This window comes from Molothrus aeneus, chromosome 2 (assembly GCF_037042795.1).
Source record: "Molothrus aeneus isolate 106 chromosome 2, BPBGC_Maene_1.0, whole genome shotgun sequence".
Taxonomy (NCBI): Eukaryota; Metazoa; Chordata; class Aves; order Passeriformes; family Icteridae; genus Molothrus; species Molothrus aeneus.
Window position 1 is genome coordinate 86,241,123 of NC_089647.1, and position 17,731 is coordinate 86,258,853.

General features: G+C 42.4%; 1 protein-coding gene across 1 annotated transcript in view; it reads right to left on the reverse strand.

Moving 5' to 3' along the window:
* Positions 1-17,731, reverse strand: part of AFF3 (ALF transcription elongation factor 3) — a 318,235-nt gene that overhangs the window by 32,352 nt on the left and 268,152 nt on the right. Inside the window, exons 11-13 of the mRNA XM_066571787.1 lie at positions 10,145-10,310; positions 1,575-2,609; positions 191-315 (exon numbers count right to left, since the gene is read on the reverse strand). Of these exons, the coding sequence (XP_066427884.1) occupies positions 191-315; positions 1,575-2,609; positions 10,145-10,310 (1,326 nt within the window). The remainder of the gene's footprint in view (positions 1-190; positions 316-1,574; positions 2,610-10,144; positions 10,311-17,731) is intronic.

Below are 17,731 nucleotides of genomic sequence, written 5' to 3' on the forward strand. Positions count from 1 at the left end.
TAAGTACATGAATGTGTCAGGAGCTACTAATTTCATCATTAAACCAGAAGAACAGAGATGCAGTGGTTAATTTTTCAACAATAAAATGCAATAATTAAAAAATAAAGGAAGGAAAGGAAAAAAATAACACCTGACAATAAACTGCAACTAGTTGTATGATTCAGTGGTAACTAAGAAGGAAAAATCTTACCTATTTTCATTCATATTGCAGTGATTTGCTGTTGTGATGCTTTGGGCAGAGGCAGCTAATCGTGAAGAAGTCTCTCGCTCTAAGTGGGTCTTCTTGATGTCTCTGCACTCTTCCTCATTCTCACACTGAGTGAAGAAAAAAGTAATAATTTTTTATGGTTTGGATTTACTACAGATCCAAAAATATTTCAACAAGTCAGGGATGGTATTTTCTGTCATTTTGTTACAAATGATGATACTTTCTTTGAGTATACAGCTAACATGGATCAGAGATGATCGATCCATGTCTTAAAAAACAAAATTTAAGAGGCAGCATGTAAAGAAAGGGGTACAATATAAAACTTGGTTTCCACTACTTTCCCACTTGAACCAGGGTTGCCACCTTTCAGATGCTAATAAAAGAAGGACAAAAAAATGAAGAAAGATAAAACAATAGGGAAGACCGTTTAGATAAATGGTCCTCAAAAAAATATACAGATCCATCTTCACGCATACAGTAGCTCAGAGGGCAACAGACGATTGGTTGCACAGCAAAACTGTTCAGAAATTGAGCAGATGGTGATTCCAGTTCAGAATTACTTTTGGGGTCAGACAAACAAGCCAGAAAGCCTGGTCAGACCAGAAAGCTTTGGCCATGGAGAGGAGGGGGCTTTCCCCTTGGCCCCAGAAAGTGAGTGGGAGAAGCATGGCAGAAGGGTGGATGTGAGCAGAGGGCTGCGCCCACCCAAGCACGGTGACAGTGCTGCTGAGGAGGGGGCAGCTAATGGACTGTGGTCCTACTCCTACACCCATAGCCCCAAGGGAAAATGGGGCCACCAGGGTGTGAGGGAGCCAGGATCCAGGATCCAGAACCAGTCAGGTCCCAGGTCTCTGCCAATGCATCCCTCGCAAAGCCAGGGATCCCTGCTGCCACTGAAGGGCTTGCCTCTTGCTGACAGTCAGAAGGGACAAAAGATGCTGCCTCTTCTTTTACCATACACGCAGTGATACTGTGTCGACTACAACAAGGCAGCAGACAGTTGTCCCTTCGCTGACCTGAGCAACATTTCCAAATGCTCAGGTTTTGAGAGAGGCCTCAGGAGAGAAAATTATGCTACTATAAAGGCAGTGCCTTCGCTAAGGCACGCAAAGGCACACACACAGCAGTCAACGCTGTCTCCAAGGAGCTGTGATCCCTCGAGGCAAGGAATTTCATCACCTTAGGGCTGGCATTTCCTCCGGGGTCTGGCCAGTCCCTACGTGGAAAGCAGGGACAAATCCCAGCTCTTAAAGGCCAGCCTGGAGAAGACGTTGCCATCGAGCACTGGACGTGGGTGCAAGTGGTGTTAGCCTCCCACTTGCTGGAGGCTCCCCTACCCCCTGTGATCGGTTCCCCAGCAGCTCACCTTGCGTTTCCTTCTAGATTTCGGTAAACCCTTCTCTGCGGGGGGTTCAGCACTACTACCCTGCGGGAAGCTGGCCGCCTGGTTTGCTCCGGCGCTCATGGCCAGCGGTTCTTCGGGCAAACGCTCTGGAATCCTGGACAAAAGAGCCAAGTCAATGTTGACCCACAGCGACTTTACCTCATCACTGTCTTTCAGAGGAGACAGGAGCTCATTCCTACCGAAAGGAACCAGGGTGTAAAACTGTTCCTCCAGCTCCTTTGCTATTTCACTACTAGTCCTGGCATTAATAGAGCCAAAGGCACTGCAGCCGCCGTGGGGTTTGCTGGCGGTGCCGCTCCCCGCGTCTTTGGCACCCCGCGGCTCAGGCCCGGCTGCCGCTGGCACCTTGGGCAGCGGGCGCTCCTCCCGCTCCGACTCAGAGCCTGAGTCGGAGGAGGATGATGAGGACGAAGACTCGGTCTCGATGAACTCCTTGGATTTGGGCGCCGTTTTGCTCGGCCCTCGGGCCCGACGCTTCTCACCAGCTGCAGCTGAGCGGGGCTCCCGGCGGTGCCCCGCTCTGCAGCCGCCGCCGCCGGGCCGGGCCCTGGGCGCCTCGCCAGCAGCGCCTTCAGGGAAGCCGTGGCTCCGAGGGGGCTCCTCTGCGCTGGGGCAGGGGGCGCCGTCTCCGGCGGAGTTCCTCTCGGCTCGCCGCGGTGCCTTCTTCCCTGCTGCCCGCCTCGGCGGCCCGCCGTCAGCAGCGAGGGGTGACTTCTGCCGGCTGCCCTTGCTGCCTGGCGCTTTGTTGGCGGTCCTGGGCCGCGGCCCGTCCCCGGCGGCGGCGGCGGCGGCGGCGCGGCTCTCCTCACTGCGATGCTCGGCCGGGCCCTCAGCCGGGGTCTTCTGTCCTTCCTGCCGCTCTGCCTTCACGCGGCCGTAGTAGGGATGGGCTTCCAGCGCCGGGCCATCGGGGTGGGTGAGGATGGGTGCTTTGTGAGGGGTAACTTTGTTCAGCCACTTGTCCAGCTGCCACTTGTTGGACGAGGGCGGCTCGGGCTGAAAGGGAAACAGACGGCAAAGAGCTTAGTGCCGAGGCCCTGCTGCCCCAACCCGGGATCCCTCTGGGACAGCGAAACGCCGCATCCCTCCGGGCACCACCGAGATTTTCCTTCGGTACAAGAGCCGCCCCAACCTATGGCAACCCCTCGGCACTGGCCCTGCATTTCAGGACAGGGCTCATGCCTTGCAGTCGGGGATGGTTTTGGTTTCAGAATGGGGTTTGGAGATGAGGAGAAGGGCTTCTGTGATGGATCATTTCCAAGGGCGATTCACAGCAGCAGTACTGCCATTACCTCTACTGGGTAATACTCCCAAGTTTCCAAACAGAAAAAAGTGCAATGACAATAGGAAGGGAGGAAAACAAGGCAGGGTACAGCTGAGGCTAGGGGAGAATAGCTATCAGGAAAGCTAGGGATGTGCAGTTAGTGTCCTGTGCCATTGCAGTAAATACAGAAAGCATTTAAGAAGCATACAAAGTGGCATGTGGTAGGGAGTTGGAGGGCTAACCAGGCGCTTCATGTAACCTGTCTTGTATTGACATTATAATCCACAAACATTTGTTATGTGGTGGTGCTGTCAAGGGTTCATTTTGTGAGTATTGTGTGGCTGTTAGTTTTTCTTTTAATGTCTGTCACAACACTATCAAGTTATAAGAGCACATTTAAAACATAATGGTGTTAGGACAGGGAAAAAGTCGGATAATCATGATTTCAAATGTAACCACAGCTGAGACAATGTTATTTCAGAACAATGTGTGACTGTTTTCTAGAGCTTGCAATCAGTAATTTGAATGTAATAAAATGAAGAGGAAAGGCAAAAACCCCAGAAAAAAACAGATGAAGGAGTAGACGGCTTGCCATAACCTAACCCCACAAAAGCCAAAGTGAAAAATTCCCTAATTTCCTCAGATGGAACCAATATTTGGTTCACTAGGCCATTGCATGTGAATAATCAAAAACTGTGTCATAAGTCGAACATGAAAACCATCAGTGCTCTGGAAGAAAGTTTGCTCAAGAGAGAATATCCACAGTCTCTAACTTAAAAGAGTATCTTACTTCTTATTTAAAGTAGATGCCTGAGGGCAACACAAGTTTCTTGTACAGCCAAGGGCGCCTTCAGAATCACCCACTGAGGATTGTATGCACTCTACAAGGAGCAAAGGCTCCTAAAATAAGCAAAAAAATAGACATTGGAATTCATATGATAAAAATATTCCTTCTAGCTAAAGTGTCTAATTTACTCATTACTGAGCTAACCCAGACCTATGGGAAGTTTGCAGGACTGGCTTACATTTATGTTTTTTAAAGCATACTCCCTAATATCTTACATGAAGAATTTCTTTCCTGAGCTGTAAATCTTGAAAATGGATGGTCAATATTTCTCTTGGATGAAGCTGTATTTTTACAGCTCTTAACTCTTTATCTAAAAATGAACAGCATTTTTTAAATTGCTGTTGAAAATACAGATAGATATGTTTGATGCCATTCACTGTGCACATACTGAATTTACTAGATATATAATGAAAGTTTCACTATACATGGAAGACTTTCCACTGTTCAGAAGTATTTCAGAAAAGGAGATACATCAGAAGCACATGGGGAAAAATACACCTCTGCCTGTAAGCATAGGTCAGAGTGAGTGCTGCTTGGAAGTTCAAAAAAACTTCCAAATTAATCTGTTACATCCCATTCTGCCTCTTTATATATCTTGTTATTCTTGAAAATGGTGGCTCACAGATTTCAAGGGATCACAGTAACCAGCAGGAAAAAGTGATTACATGCTGCAGCATCACAACCTGGCAGTGCAGGACTTTGCTAGAGTAGTATGTCTGCTATTTAGGCATAATACCTATGGTCCTACCAACCTATCCACCAACTATGAAGTTTATTAAAAAGGATCAACAGTGTTACCAGCTTTACTGGTTTTGTCAGGAGTTTCAGGTGCACTTTTGAGGTTTAGTTAAATAAAAATTCACATCCTTGTGGTTTCTGAAAAAAACCCCCAAGATCTGTCTGCTAAAAAAATCCTTTAAGATTCATCTGATAAAAGTAAAATGTCTGTAGTCTATCAGGTAAATTAAAAGAATCCAAACTTAAAAAATCAGAATTTTAAAACTTTTCTCACTAATTTTGGGCCCTGATACCATTTCTGAATATTTGAGATTCTCAGTGTACACGAGTGATGCCAGTTCATTTTTGCAAGTAATTTATTCAATTGATTGTTCTAACTGAAAATTACTGCACTTTGAGATCACATTAAAAAAAAAAAAAGAAGGCATCTTGCAAGAGAACAAATCATGACAGCCAAGAATAGATAGCAGGACCGCTGAAAAAAATGACTGGGAAAATTCACTTGAAAATTTTTGCCCATCCATTATACATGCCTAATTATAATTATTTGTGGGAGAAAAAGAAAATCCCTAATTTCCACTCCACACACCATTCCATGGAAGAAAAGTTGGTTTGTTGGATTGAAAGTTTTTCAGCAGCATGTAAGGATAGAAATACATACGAATATATATGCAGGGTATTCTGATACCAAAATACTCTCTGCCCATTGGTTTTAATGCATGGAAATATGCTGCCCCTAGGGCCTTTTAGAGAACTGGGCAGTTTTCAACTGGGGTAAAGCCAGTGCTGTCCAGATGGGCACTGGTAATAGGAATAACAGTCTGTTATCAGCTGATTTGCAATTAAATATAGGTTGGTCAGCTGATTTGCAATTAAATATAGGTTTGGCATGAAAACTTAAGCCAGGAAACTTCACAGAACTAGGATACTTTCAGGGATCAACATACCACAGACATACACATGTGCCAGGCATCATGAAGAAACAGGATGTGATACATTTCCTTAAATATTGTGGGTGGATTCATCTGTACAACATAGACACCTATATCTTAGCTAGTCAACAAGTTCCTTCTCCAGTCAGTGAACTACTCTTCTAGGGTGTGAAAAATTCCCTCTTGAAATAGACATATAAAATAGGCCAGATGAGCTGGGCCCTAAAAACGTCTTTTCCTCTCCACAGACTGTAAAGGGGAGGCTGAGGTGGTGAGCAGATGTAGGTATCCACAGAAGAAGTGTGCAATTTTAGGTGGGATGACTCCCACGCAGCATTTCTATATATCTCAGATCTCTTCAAGGCTGCAAGTGCAACCAGACGCATGAATGGCATGCATCCAAAAAGAAACTTGTCCAAATGTTATCCAGAAACACTTTCTAGGATAAAGGGCTGTTAAACAATGCCAGTGTAATGGGGTGACTCTATGCTTGTTACTACAAAGAGGGACCTAAGGCATGGCTAATATGTGGTAAACTAGAAGTATGACACCACTTTCACTGAGAGATATGAGAGCCCATAACATGTGCATGGACTTAGCCCACCATCCCTGCAAGCAACTCTGCCTATTGTAAATCCATGTACTAATTTACCCTTGTGGTAACTTGCTTGTGCTGCCCTGTTATCAAATACTTCACCCAGGGCAATGCCCATACAAATGTGGTGCTTTCTCATTATGTTTAAGGCACAGGCAGCAATGATGATGAAGAAGATGATGGTGATGATGATTATTATTACTATTGGATTATATTGCTACTATAATCACTGCTGATAGTGCTTTAACAAATTAGAACTGGGCATTCCCATGTGTTAGGCACAGCACACATATACTCTAAGAGGTGGTTCTTGGCACAAAGAGTTTTCTGGAGGGAAGGGAGAGTGTAGTTTGCAGTCTTTGTCAATAATAGTCCCCAGGACAGCCAAAACCCATGAATCCTATTTGCAAAGGTAACTACAGCATCTACACATGGTCTAATGGTAAAATTCCAATACTAGATTCCAATATTTCTTCCTCCTTAAAAAGGAGGAAGAAACTATGGTTGTGAACAGTTACAACAGCAAAATCTGTAATAGCCATTGCATCTGGTATGTGGGGCTGGTGAGGCTCAGAAAGGGGCATCTTTCTCTTCTGGGCTGGTTACTGTTGGTGAGGCCAGTGATCCTTTGTCCCGTGGGATAGCTTCTCTGCTTCCTTCCTGCCCATTCCCCACTCTTATCCTCCCTCATAGCAGGACTTCGTGGTTGTCTAACCAAAGACAGCTCTAGTAAAGGCCTGCAGGATAATTCAATGGAACAAAGAACAAATAAACCAAATTTTTAGCTTGGAAATGTAGCTTTTTCTGTATACTTGGCACCCAAATTTTTTTCAACCACCTGAAAAAGGATAAGATGTCATTGTTTTCCAGATTCACCATTTATGACATTAATTAAGGTCATCCCAAGAATTCATGACTTCAGCAAAGAAACAGGAGATAGAAGTCTCAGTTCCTTGTTCATAATTTTAGGTTTGCAGTCCACAAAGCTTTAACTACTCCCATTAATGTCTGAGGCACCTTAATTTGTCCACATCACTGAAACCAGTCTGAATGTTGTCTCCTGTTCTAGCTCAGCCATTATTCTTAGTTTACTGCAGACATAAAGTGAAGACAGCTGAGCTAGTCACTACTGGCTCTAAATAGTCAATGGAAAGAAACAGACACTTTTAGGGTGCAATTCATCTAATCTACTTTATATGTATGCTTTACAATGAGCTGCTTTTTCACTCTAGGCAGCTGCATTTAGACACCTGAGGACAACTTGAAAATCTCAAAATGAGATGAGGAAAAAATTACAGAAGACATGAAATAGCACTTGAATTGTTATATAACCTCAAGTGCAGAAGATACACTGTCCCAGAAATAAAATTCTTTGAGTATGTACATATAATGTTTCAGATTATTGGGGGGGGGATAATGGAGGCATTATAATGGTTTGCAGATTTCTACATTAAGTTCCTCCCAAACTTTAAATACAGAGTTTCTGCCCAGCATTGTGCTGGACTGCTCCAGTTCATTGAACCTGAACTGAAAGCACCAGTTAATGCTAAATCAAAAACCAAGATGTATTTACTTTTTTTTTTTGTCTTAGCCAAATAATTTTAAGACTAAATCTAGAATTGAGTCGACTACTTAAACTTAGGTGGACATGGCCTCCCTTTAGGGAGCTTCCAAAGACCTGTCTCTTTCCATTTACTGGGAAAGAAACTGGCATATATGTGACAGTGTTCACAGGGGTTCTTGGACAAGGGAAGACACGAGAATGTTGACTCCATGTTCAGAAGGCTTGATTTATTATTTTATATATATATTACATTATAACAATACTAAAAAGAAATAGAAGGAAAGGTTTCCTCAGAAGACTAGTTAAGAATAGAATGATAACAAAAGGCAGCTCCCTCAGACTCTGTCCGAGATAGCTTGGCCTTGATTGGCCATTAATTATAAACATCTAAGATGGGCCAATCAAAAATCCACCTGATGCATTCCACAGCAGCAGATAACTATTGTCTACATTTTGTTTCTGAGGCCTCAGCTTCTCAGAAGGGAAAAAATCCTAAGAAAGGATTTTTAGTGAAGAGATGTCTGCGACACATGTACTTTAGAAAGATGGCTTCACTGGGTGCATAAATGTAAGTTAAAGCATTTATGCAAAGCTGAAAGGACTTGCAGTCAGAGACATCACTTGAGCATGTTTGAACTGGTTCCATCAGTCATATGATAGCCCTGGGAAAGCATTTGCCCTTGGGGAAAACACAGGTATTCTACTTCCCTGGGACACCCATATCTGTGTGTGCTGTCTCCTAGATCCCTTCAAGGGATGAAAATTGCCTATGAAAATCACCGAAGCCATCGCATTTGTGAGTCATTTACATTTTTGTGTAGGCATGTTTCATACAGCATGTCCTAGAAGGCAAACCACACAACTATAATGCAAAGAGACAAGCAATCTGTTGGAGTGGGGCGGCTGTTTCGTGACAATGATCACTGACAGCTCAGGCTCTGTACAAAAGTAGTTCCACAGATCTCGAGAGGATATGAATAAAATGCTTAAGAGGAGGCACTTCCTCCATGTTTCCATGACTTAGTTCTCTGTTGGACTTTATGAAATCCAAGACCTGCCTCAGTCAATTAGCTTTGTGCATTCTCTGAGGAATTTCTGCTCTTGGGCCCAAGCAGCATGGGTATCTGCCTAAAAGGTAACCACTCCTCCCTTCCTGTGCTTCTCCTCCTTTCATCTCGTATTTCCTTCCCCTTTCTTTCTTCTCTTTGCCCCTTTTCTTCCACCTTTTGAGATCCCACAGGGAGAGGAGAGACCAAGAATGAGATCTTTGCACTAATTCCAGCAGGGAATTAAGTAGACAGAGAACAAGGTCTTAACAGGTCAGATAAGAAAGCTCAGAATGGGAAATAAAACATGGGGTACTGCAGGGAGAGCAACAAGAGAGACTGGAAAGAAGAGAAAGATGTAGGAAGTGGGCAAAGTAAGAGGAGAATTAGCTGGAAATGGGTCTGAAAGTGCTGTGAAGGAAAGACAGAAGATAAGTGTTAAACAAGGAATAAAAGTGACAGAACCTGAGAAAAATATATTAAGGATGTTTCTGTGAGTACTGCATTTTGCTCAATTGGAAATATGTCTCAAAAAAACCAAGGAGAATACGAGGAAAGGTTTGCTGTTTTTGCAGCATAGTTTGTTTTTCAGGGTGAGAGAATAGGTGAGACATAGTTTTGGGGGGAGGATTCTTGTGATTGGATGGTTTATGTGGAGTAGGAAAATACACAGACTGTATTTCATGTGTATTTACAATCCTGCCGCTAGATTTTGGAATATTTTTACATACATTAATGTGTGTGATGTGGCTGTGGAGTTCATAGTTTAATTCTAAACTTGTGTATTGACCAAAACATGTAAAAATGTCAATCCTGGTAGAAAAGCAGAGCAAAGAAAGCAGCTTTGTTGTGTCTGTTGAGCTTTCTGCAGAGGTGAAAGCAGAAGGTGTCACAGCACTGGCAGCTTAATTGTAGTTTGGCTAGGGCTTGTCTACATGTGGAAGTTTTCAGTGCTAGCTTTCCAGATGACTAGTTTGGGCTCAGTGTTTTGCACCATGAGTAATTCAGTTTAGTCCATTTTAGAGGTGAATTGAAAGAAATCACATAAAGGCAGCAGTAGCAGAAAATAATTCACTTAGAGAGTGAGGCAAGGGAAGTGCATGAGTGAACAACTGGTTTCTTTTAAAAATCTACTCTCAAACTGATTTTATAATAGCTTCCCCGTGTAGAGAAGCCTTTAGTTCCCTTGCAGTGCTGGGAGCCCACATCAAGACTTACACACTAAGCAAGCCATTGCTATGGAGGCAGAGTTGCATAAAACTTCAAGCAAGCTGTGAGCCTTGCAAGGTGCTCCACTCATCTCCAATTTGAGGAAAATCTAACAGGGTTATTTTTTTCTTTATTTTTGTTTCAAATGCTTTAATCTGCCCCAACATCCACTGCCACTTACATTTCACAGCATGCCAGGAGGAAGATCCTTGAGCCTTTCTCTCCCATTGTTTTTCCATGCATCTCCTCACAGCCTCCTTGTGTTGGTCTGGCTGGGAGAAGGTGTGAGTGTGTGTAGTAATGGAGTGCCACCCCAAATGATAGCGAAGCCCTTACCTCTGGGCTGCAGTAGTGCGAGGCCTTGCTGCCGTCGCTCTCGCTGGAGCTGCTTTCGCTCTCTGAGTCAGACTCGGAGCTGCTCTCGGATTCACTGGAGCTGCTGCTGCTCGAGCCCTTGCTGGAGAGTCCCGAGGCTCGGGCATTGGTCTGCGGCACCACCAGGCTGCCAGCCCAACACACAGCCCATGGGGTGTGGGACAGGGAGGGAAGAGAAGAAAACAGGAATATAAACATGAAACCCCCACATATAAGAACTATGCTGTTTTAGGGAGCATACTCTGTGAATGCCTGTGAGCTTGTCTCTGCTGCTAATAAAGAGTGAAGTAATTTCAATGTTACATTGCTATAACTGGGGGGAAAAGATGGGGTTACTCTCATATCCATTTAAATCCATAGCCTTTGCCATCTTTTTCATCTGGGGAAGAGTCAGGTTTTCACTTCACCTTGTGTCTTTTCCCATTCCACAGATATTTTAGGATATATTAAAAATACTTAGTGTTAAAAAAGCAGTATAGAAAGCAGTTTTATGCTGTCTAATGAACACTCAGCCCAGAGGTGAAAGCAGGAGACCAAAAAGGTGAACAATTAAGAAACAGAGTTGAACTCCACACTACCAGTCATAAGCAGTAATAGCAATAACCATAAAAATAACAATAATGATACATCTTCACTGGAGCTTCCAACCCCCATCTTCCATTTTGCACGCTTCTTTACCTGCCCATAAATGATGTGGTTACCTATATATACCATCTTGATATTGACAATTCAAGATCTAAGACTCAGTCTGCAAAAACTTGAAGAGCTCAGGCTTGTGTTTTGGCAAGTCAGCAATGCAGTGCTGTCAGCAGAGCTACTTGCCTTCTTTAAAGTTATGTTTGCATGCAAGTGTTTGTATTATCAGGCCTGACAGCAGAAGAAATGTGTATTTTCCTGAAATAGTTGACCATGCATATTAAAAATATCACAGTCATAAAGACTTGAGTGTGAAATATCATATTAAGTCATCCAGCTTATTCCCTAGGCAATGCAATATTGCTCCCTATAGCAGGGTGCATTTTCTAGTGAGTTGTCCAATTTGATTTTAAATGACTTGAATGCAGCTTTTACTTTTACCCCTGGGAAACTTCTCTGCAAACTAACCCAAATTCCACTGTCAGAAATTTCTTCCTACGTTCAACCAGAAGTTGCCCTTTTAGAATTTATAGTTGTTACTTATTATTTCATCGTATTACTAATAGTTACTATGATAAATTATCCTCCTCCCTTTTTACTCTCACATTTTTGCAGATTGTTTTCCTGTCCTTCTTCAGTCATCTTTCAGGCAAGGCCTTACACATTTACTTCTTCTGATCTTTCTTCATAAGTCATTATCTCCAGGGATATGGAATCATTTTTATGGCTCTTTTCTGAACTCATTCCAATTTGTCTATATCTCTCTGATAACAGGGTGCCCAAAACAGAGTGCAGCATTATAGATGGCTTCTCACTACAGCCCTGCAGTGAAGGGCTATTACCTTCCTGCTCCTTGATGCGTTGCTTCTGTAAACATATATCCGAGCTGTGAGGGAATGTATAGTCCATTAACATCCCTACCTCACTTTCAACACTGCTTTCTTCAGAATTCCTCTACTTATAGCTACATGATTATTTGCTACAGAGAGATTAGCTTGCTTTTTTCCTTCACACCAGATCTCATTTTCCTCTTTTACCTTGCAAGCTTCTAGCTCCTTTTGATTTATTTTGCTGCCCTCAGAGGTGTCTGCAGCAACTTCTAATTTAGTATCAAATGCAAACTTAATTAAATGGTTATCCACTTACTTTTCCAGATCATTAATGAAACACATGAAACACACTGGTACCCTGATAACCATCTCTTCCCAATTCCATTCACCATTGTTTATCATTACCCTTGTTTATGCTCCATCAGTCCAATATTGTGGCTAATGCAATGTGATCTTGGAGAAGCATTTTGTGAGAAATAATATCTAATAATTAATTACAGTTCTGCTATGTTGCACCTAATGAATTGTCCTTACATGATAATGGTGTTTTTCATTATGGAAAACTGATACCTGACACCTTGCACAAGCTACATACGACAGGCAATTCCTGAAGCTTTGACAAGGGGCCAGGCCATCAGAGAGGTGGTTTCAACTTCACAATTCCCCATGGCTGCACAATTTCTGGCCCTCTACCTGCCTCCCCTAACATATGCCAGCCTTTCCCCTCTGGACCACCTGTCTTGCACAAGCCAGCACATTGCCTTTACTTGCAGCATCCCCGCTGCCTTTTGCTAGGAGGTGGTACAGCTGTCCATGGCTTTCTTAGGTTTTTTTGCTTGGGGAATCCTGACACTGTTGGAGAGTTTTCTGCACTCTTCAAAGCACAGTGGGACCAGGCAGTGGAAAAAAAATCTCACCTTACTAATTAAAAGCAAGTAAAATAAACAGGAGAGGGAGGAGCTGACATCCATTTATATTTTTGATCTTTATTTCCATCCTTGTAACTACTACTGGGCAGTAGAGAGAGAGGTGGCAGTAAAAGCTCATGCTCTGTCAGGATGGCTTGGTGCTACATGCGTGGTCACAGTCTGCCAACTCCTGGGTGGCAGGAGGTCTGTCTTCATGCACAGGCATTAAATGTACCAGTTACAAGGAGTGCCTTTAAAAACTTGGTTTTTTCTCTAGCCATGTAGGTGCAGTAAAGACAAGATTTTCAGGCAGCCATTTGTGTAACTTCATTAAGGCACAGAGGTGACAGAAACAGTTGGGAAGCTTGTAAAAAATTTTCTTTCTTGGAGAAGGAAAATGGATATTTTGTAAACAGTTTCAGGACAATGCAGCTTTCCTGACTTGTACAGGTTGCCCAGTGAACTCCAGATTTAGGTTGCTCACTTATTTTAATAACTTGCAGTTAATCCCTTGCTTATAAAATAGTGAGAGCTATATACAAGCCATTATGAATAGGTTTTGTGGTTTTGATTTTTTTTCCTTAAGAAAATGTGGAAAAATCATGAAAAGTTAACTGCCTTTTCAGACAGCATAGCTTAGGGAATGCCTTTGACAGGGTCTGACTCTGATGGATTTCCAGTCCTCTCCACAACAGCATTGTGACTGAAAAATTCTTGAGCATCCCAAAACATCTGCACATTTATGTCCTGCCCTTAGTGACTGAGGTTTTAATTTGTAAACCATCATTTTTATTTGTCATTGACTGAAATATTCAAAAATTGCTGTATAGGGGATGAGGGGGAAAAAACCCATGGTAATATTTCTTTCCTGTTGTGACATGAAATGTTTTTCCAGGCTGCTGAATAGAAATTGTTACTACAGCCCTAGATATAAAATATAACTGTTGGATTCTTCACAAACATCTGGAAATCTATGTTTGCCATTCTAATGGTAGCCAATATACTACAAAATTAAACATTACAATATTTTCGCATTTATGCTAACACTGCTGAAGTCTCCTGTCCCCCTTTTACTTTTTCAATTTTGAAATATAGCATATTCTTATAAGGATCCTCATTATGTTATAGTGACCAGGGTAATAACAGTTACATCTGTCTTCATGCATTCTTATTAAAAAGCAACCTTTTTTTTAAATTGGTAACTTTTATTTTGGACTGCTCTTTCTGAAGTATGTAAGCAAGATCATGCAGTTAGACTGATCTACATTTTAATGACTGTGGCATATAACATTTGAGCATATTTTGCTACTGGTTTATGCCCCAGAATTAATTACCACATCATAGAATTTCTATTTTTATTTTAAGGAATTAAACGACAATTAAGTGAGACCCACTTTTCTTTAGAGCTCTTAATCATAACTTGCACTCTCTGACTTAAGAGAGAGAGTAAATACCTTGTAAATTTGCCAGAAGTTCAGCAATAAGACCATTTAAAAACCAACACACCATCTGAAGTTTCTGATCAGATATCTCCCATTACCCTGGCTACAGGGGCACCTAATTTCCATGCAAGTCTCCAACAACCTGTTTTCCTGCACTGTCTAGTAGACAACTGCCCTTCTTAAAAGAACTGCTAGGTTCCTTGTAGCCCCAATTTTTCTCTTATGTGCCAGTTCAGAAATCCAGTGATTTGGGGAGATTAATACTTCTTCCCCACTCAAACTGACTTGCGATCCAAGTTGAGAGGTGGAGCCATCGCAATCCCTGGACAAGGCCTAGAGGTCATTTGTGTGGGACCAGTTGTTAGCCCCATCAGGCTGCATGGCCATGGCCAGCCTTTGAATGGCACCAAGGTGGTTTGAACAGTTATGCAGAAAGGTGCTAGACCTGGCTGTTCAGTCAGTGGAGACAGATTCCCAAATGAGATTGCTTTGGTGGCCCTCATGAGACCTCTTCAGGTTAATCATGCTGGATCTGAGTCCCACTCTATGCTTCATATTAAGCTGCTGCTTACAGCTGCACTGCTTCCCATGATAATAAATCATGGCATTCAGCATTGGCCACAAGAATTTCCCAGGCTAGGCATATGCTGCATTGCAGGAATCCAGGCTCAAACACATGCAGCATGGATAAAGATACAAGTAAAACTGATGGAGTTCTTTCCCAAACTGCAAGTATTCAGTGACAATATATAGAAAAAAATCCCTCTGATGCTGAAGAATTTGTCATCCCAGTTCTTCACTGCGTTACAATATGAAGGTACTTTACACATGCATGAATGATTATCAAGAATGCAATGCAAGGGAGAATCAGGCCTTGGAGAAATTACTCAGCCAAAGGAACATATCAGTGAGCCTCTCAAATACTTTTCCAGCCACAACAAAGGCTATGCAAATGCTCATAGAATCATTAAGGTTGGAAAAGACCTCCAAGATCATCAAGACTAACCGTTGACCAAATACCACCAGGCCCACTAAACCATTTTACAAAGTGCCATGTCTATTCATTTTTTGAACACTTTAGGTATGGTGACTCTACTATTTCCCTTTACCACTCTTCCAGTGAAGAATTTTTTCCTAATATCCAACCTGAACATCTCTTGGCCCAACTTGAGGCCATTTCCTCTTGTCCTTCCTTGGTTGCGTGGAAAACAAGGCTGACACCCACCTCACCATAACCTCCTTTAAGGTAGTTGTAGAGAACAATAAGGTCTACCCTGAGCCTTCTTTTTCTTCAGTGTAAACAAGCCCAGTTTCCTCAGCTGCTCCTTGTGGGACTTAATGTCCCAGAACTTTCACAATCATTGTTGCCCTGCGCTGGACACGCTTCAGCACCTCAATGTCCTTCTTGTAGTGAGATGCTCAAAACTGAATACAGTACTTGAGGTGTGGCCTCAGCAGTGCTGAGCAGGGGGAAAATAGATCACATTTTAGAGTCCAGTTGGTCTGTGTAATTTCACTTTGCTAGAATTGTATCCAAAGCTTTCTTACCAAAAACGTCACTAAGACTATCAGACATTGTCTGCTGTATTTTTTTTTCTGTGTCTGGAGATAGGGCTCTATTTATTCAGTGTCATCTGCACAGCTGTGATCATCTAAACTATTTTTTCTTCTAAATATCATTCTGGTGTGCAACTGCTAAATGGTTGTGAATTCCCAGAGGAGAGAGAAATGCAATAACTAGTGAGAAGAGCTTATTTGAATAAACAAGAGACATTGTTAGGGATCGCATTGTCAACATTGAGAGGTAAGTGTGGAAAGAAAGGCTGTATGAATACTTAGACTATTTGGGATACCCAGAAAAAAGTCTATCACTGTTTAGAAATCAAGGCCAATTGTGGGAAAACAATACTTTGAAACAGACACCAGCCCCCTAGCTGGTATAAGCTGTCATAGCTCCATTAACTTCAATTAGGCTACAGTGATTTAAATCCAACACTAAATCTGACCAAGACTCTGAAACAGTATTTCAAATTTAGTGATGAAAACATATTCCATGGTTTAAAGGACATCTGTTGGCAGAGCCTCTATTTTGGTTTCAGATTAAAGTATCTGAAACATCACTTCCTTCTTCCCTCAGAGCCAACCTACTACCCATCGAAGGTCTTTTATGGAAAACTCTTTATCCCTTTATTGCAATAAGCAAATTGCACATGGTGCTTCCTCAAAGCACAGACGGAGAGCATTGTGCCAAGATCTGTATAAATATCTCTGCTGCCTGGCACTGAAGTTGCCTGGCACTGAAGATATTGCATGTCTCCCATGCACACAGTAGGGAATTCCTGTCTCAATAATTGTGAATGGATCACAGAAGCCATGAAAATGCCCACTTCTTGCTGCTGCCCCTGTGTATTTTTCAAATTCTCTTCCAGCAAAGACCTCTGAAGCATGGGAATTATAAGGACTTGAAGATCAGGCCATCCCAATATTGTAACAGAACATATGGGGATATCTTCTGAGGCAAATGTAGAATGCCAAGAAATAGCACCTTAAGGACAGCCCACAGAATGGAGGTGGACCTCATCCATTTGTTTCAGGACAAAATCATGCTGAGAAAAGAGAAATGATACCATAAACTCTAGAACATGCACAGACAACAGCCAGATACCACCATGGCTTCAAATACCAGTACAAAAGTCTCTGTGTACTTAACATTCAAAGATGACTACAATCACAAAGTCATAGAAAAGCTTGGGTTGGAAGGCACCTTAAAGATCACCCAGTTCCAACTCCCCTGATCTTTAGAATCTGTTCTAACCCAAGCCTTTCCATGCCTGTATGCTTCTGTGACAGAAAGGCTCTGCTCTAGTTTTAGGTCTGTTCCATTGTGCTTAAATGGCCAAATCAAACGACCCTTCCAGGGCTCCAGCCACCATCCCATACATGGGTGTGACTGAACTGCCCACCGTCAGTGTGTTAGGAGATGTCTTCTATTATTCTTTAAAAAGCCCTTGGATATCCTTTTTCTGAAGTCAGTATGGAAGAGACACAAATTTATGGTTTTGTGCCTTTGCTAACTATAAGCATTAAACCAATTAAATTTCTGAACCAGTTACCAATTGCAAAAACTTATCATTCACTAACAGGAGAAGACAGTGAGCCCTGCCACAGCTCGCTGTTTCAGCCTGAACGCAAAAAAATGAGGCTCAACACTTTCCTTTCTCCCTTTCTCCAGGTAAACGATTTCCCAGGAGTCTGTTAATATCTTTAGGAAACAGAGAAATGTTTTCATACCTCATTCCTGTAATGGATGAGGTATGAAATGGGAGTCATGATGAGTGAGAGTCCTGGAGGTTGTTCGGCTTGTCACAATATATAATACTTCTGTGAAAGCACTGCATTACCTTAGCTGCACCACCTTTGCACAGCTCAGCTAATAAAGCACAGCTGCCAAGAAGAGAGTTCATAGGCCCCCACTATATTTTAGCACTTTCCCTGGGAGCTTCTTAAATAGTTTGTGCTGACAAGACTACAAGTATCATCTGATAACACAAACTGAAGGAAAACCAGATCTCTCTGGAGAAAGTCAGGTGTGCACTGTGCAATTGCAGCTTGTCAAAATAGTCATCAAAGAAAAATTTATAGGAAAGGCTGTTTAAAAGAACAAGCTATGAAGCTCAGGCACATAAATATACAAAAACCCTGAAAAAATCCATTATGGCAAGGGGCATCTAA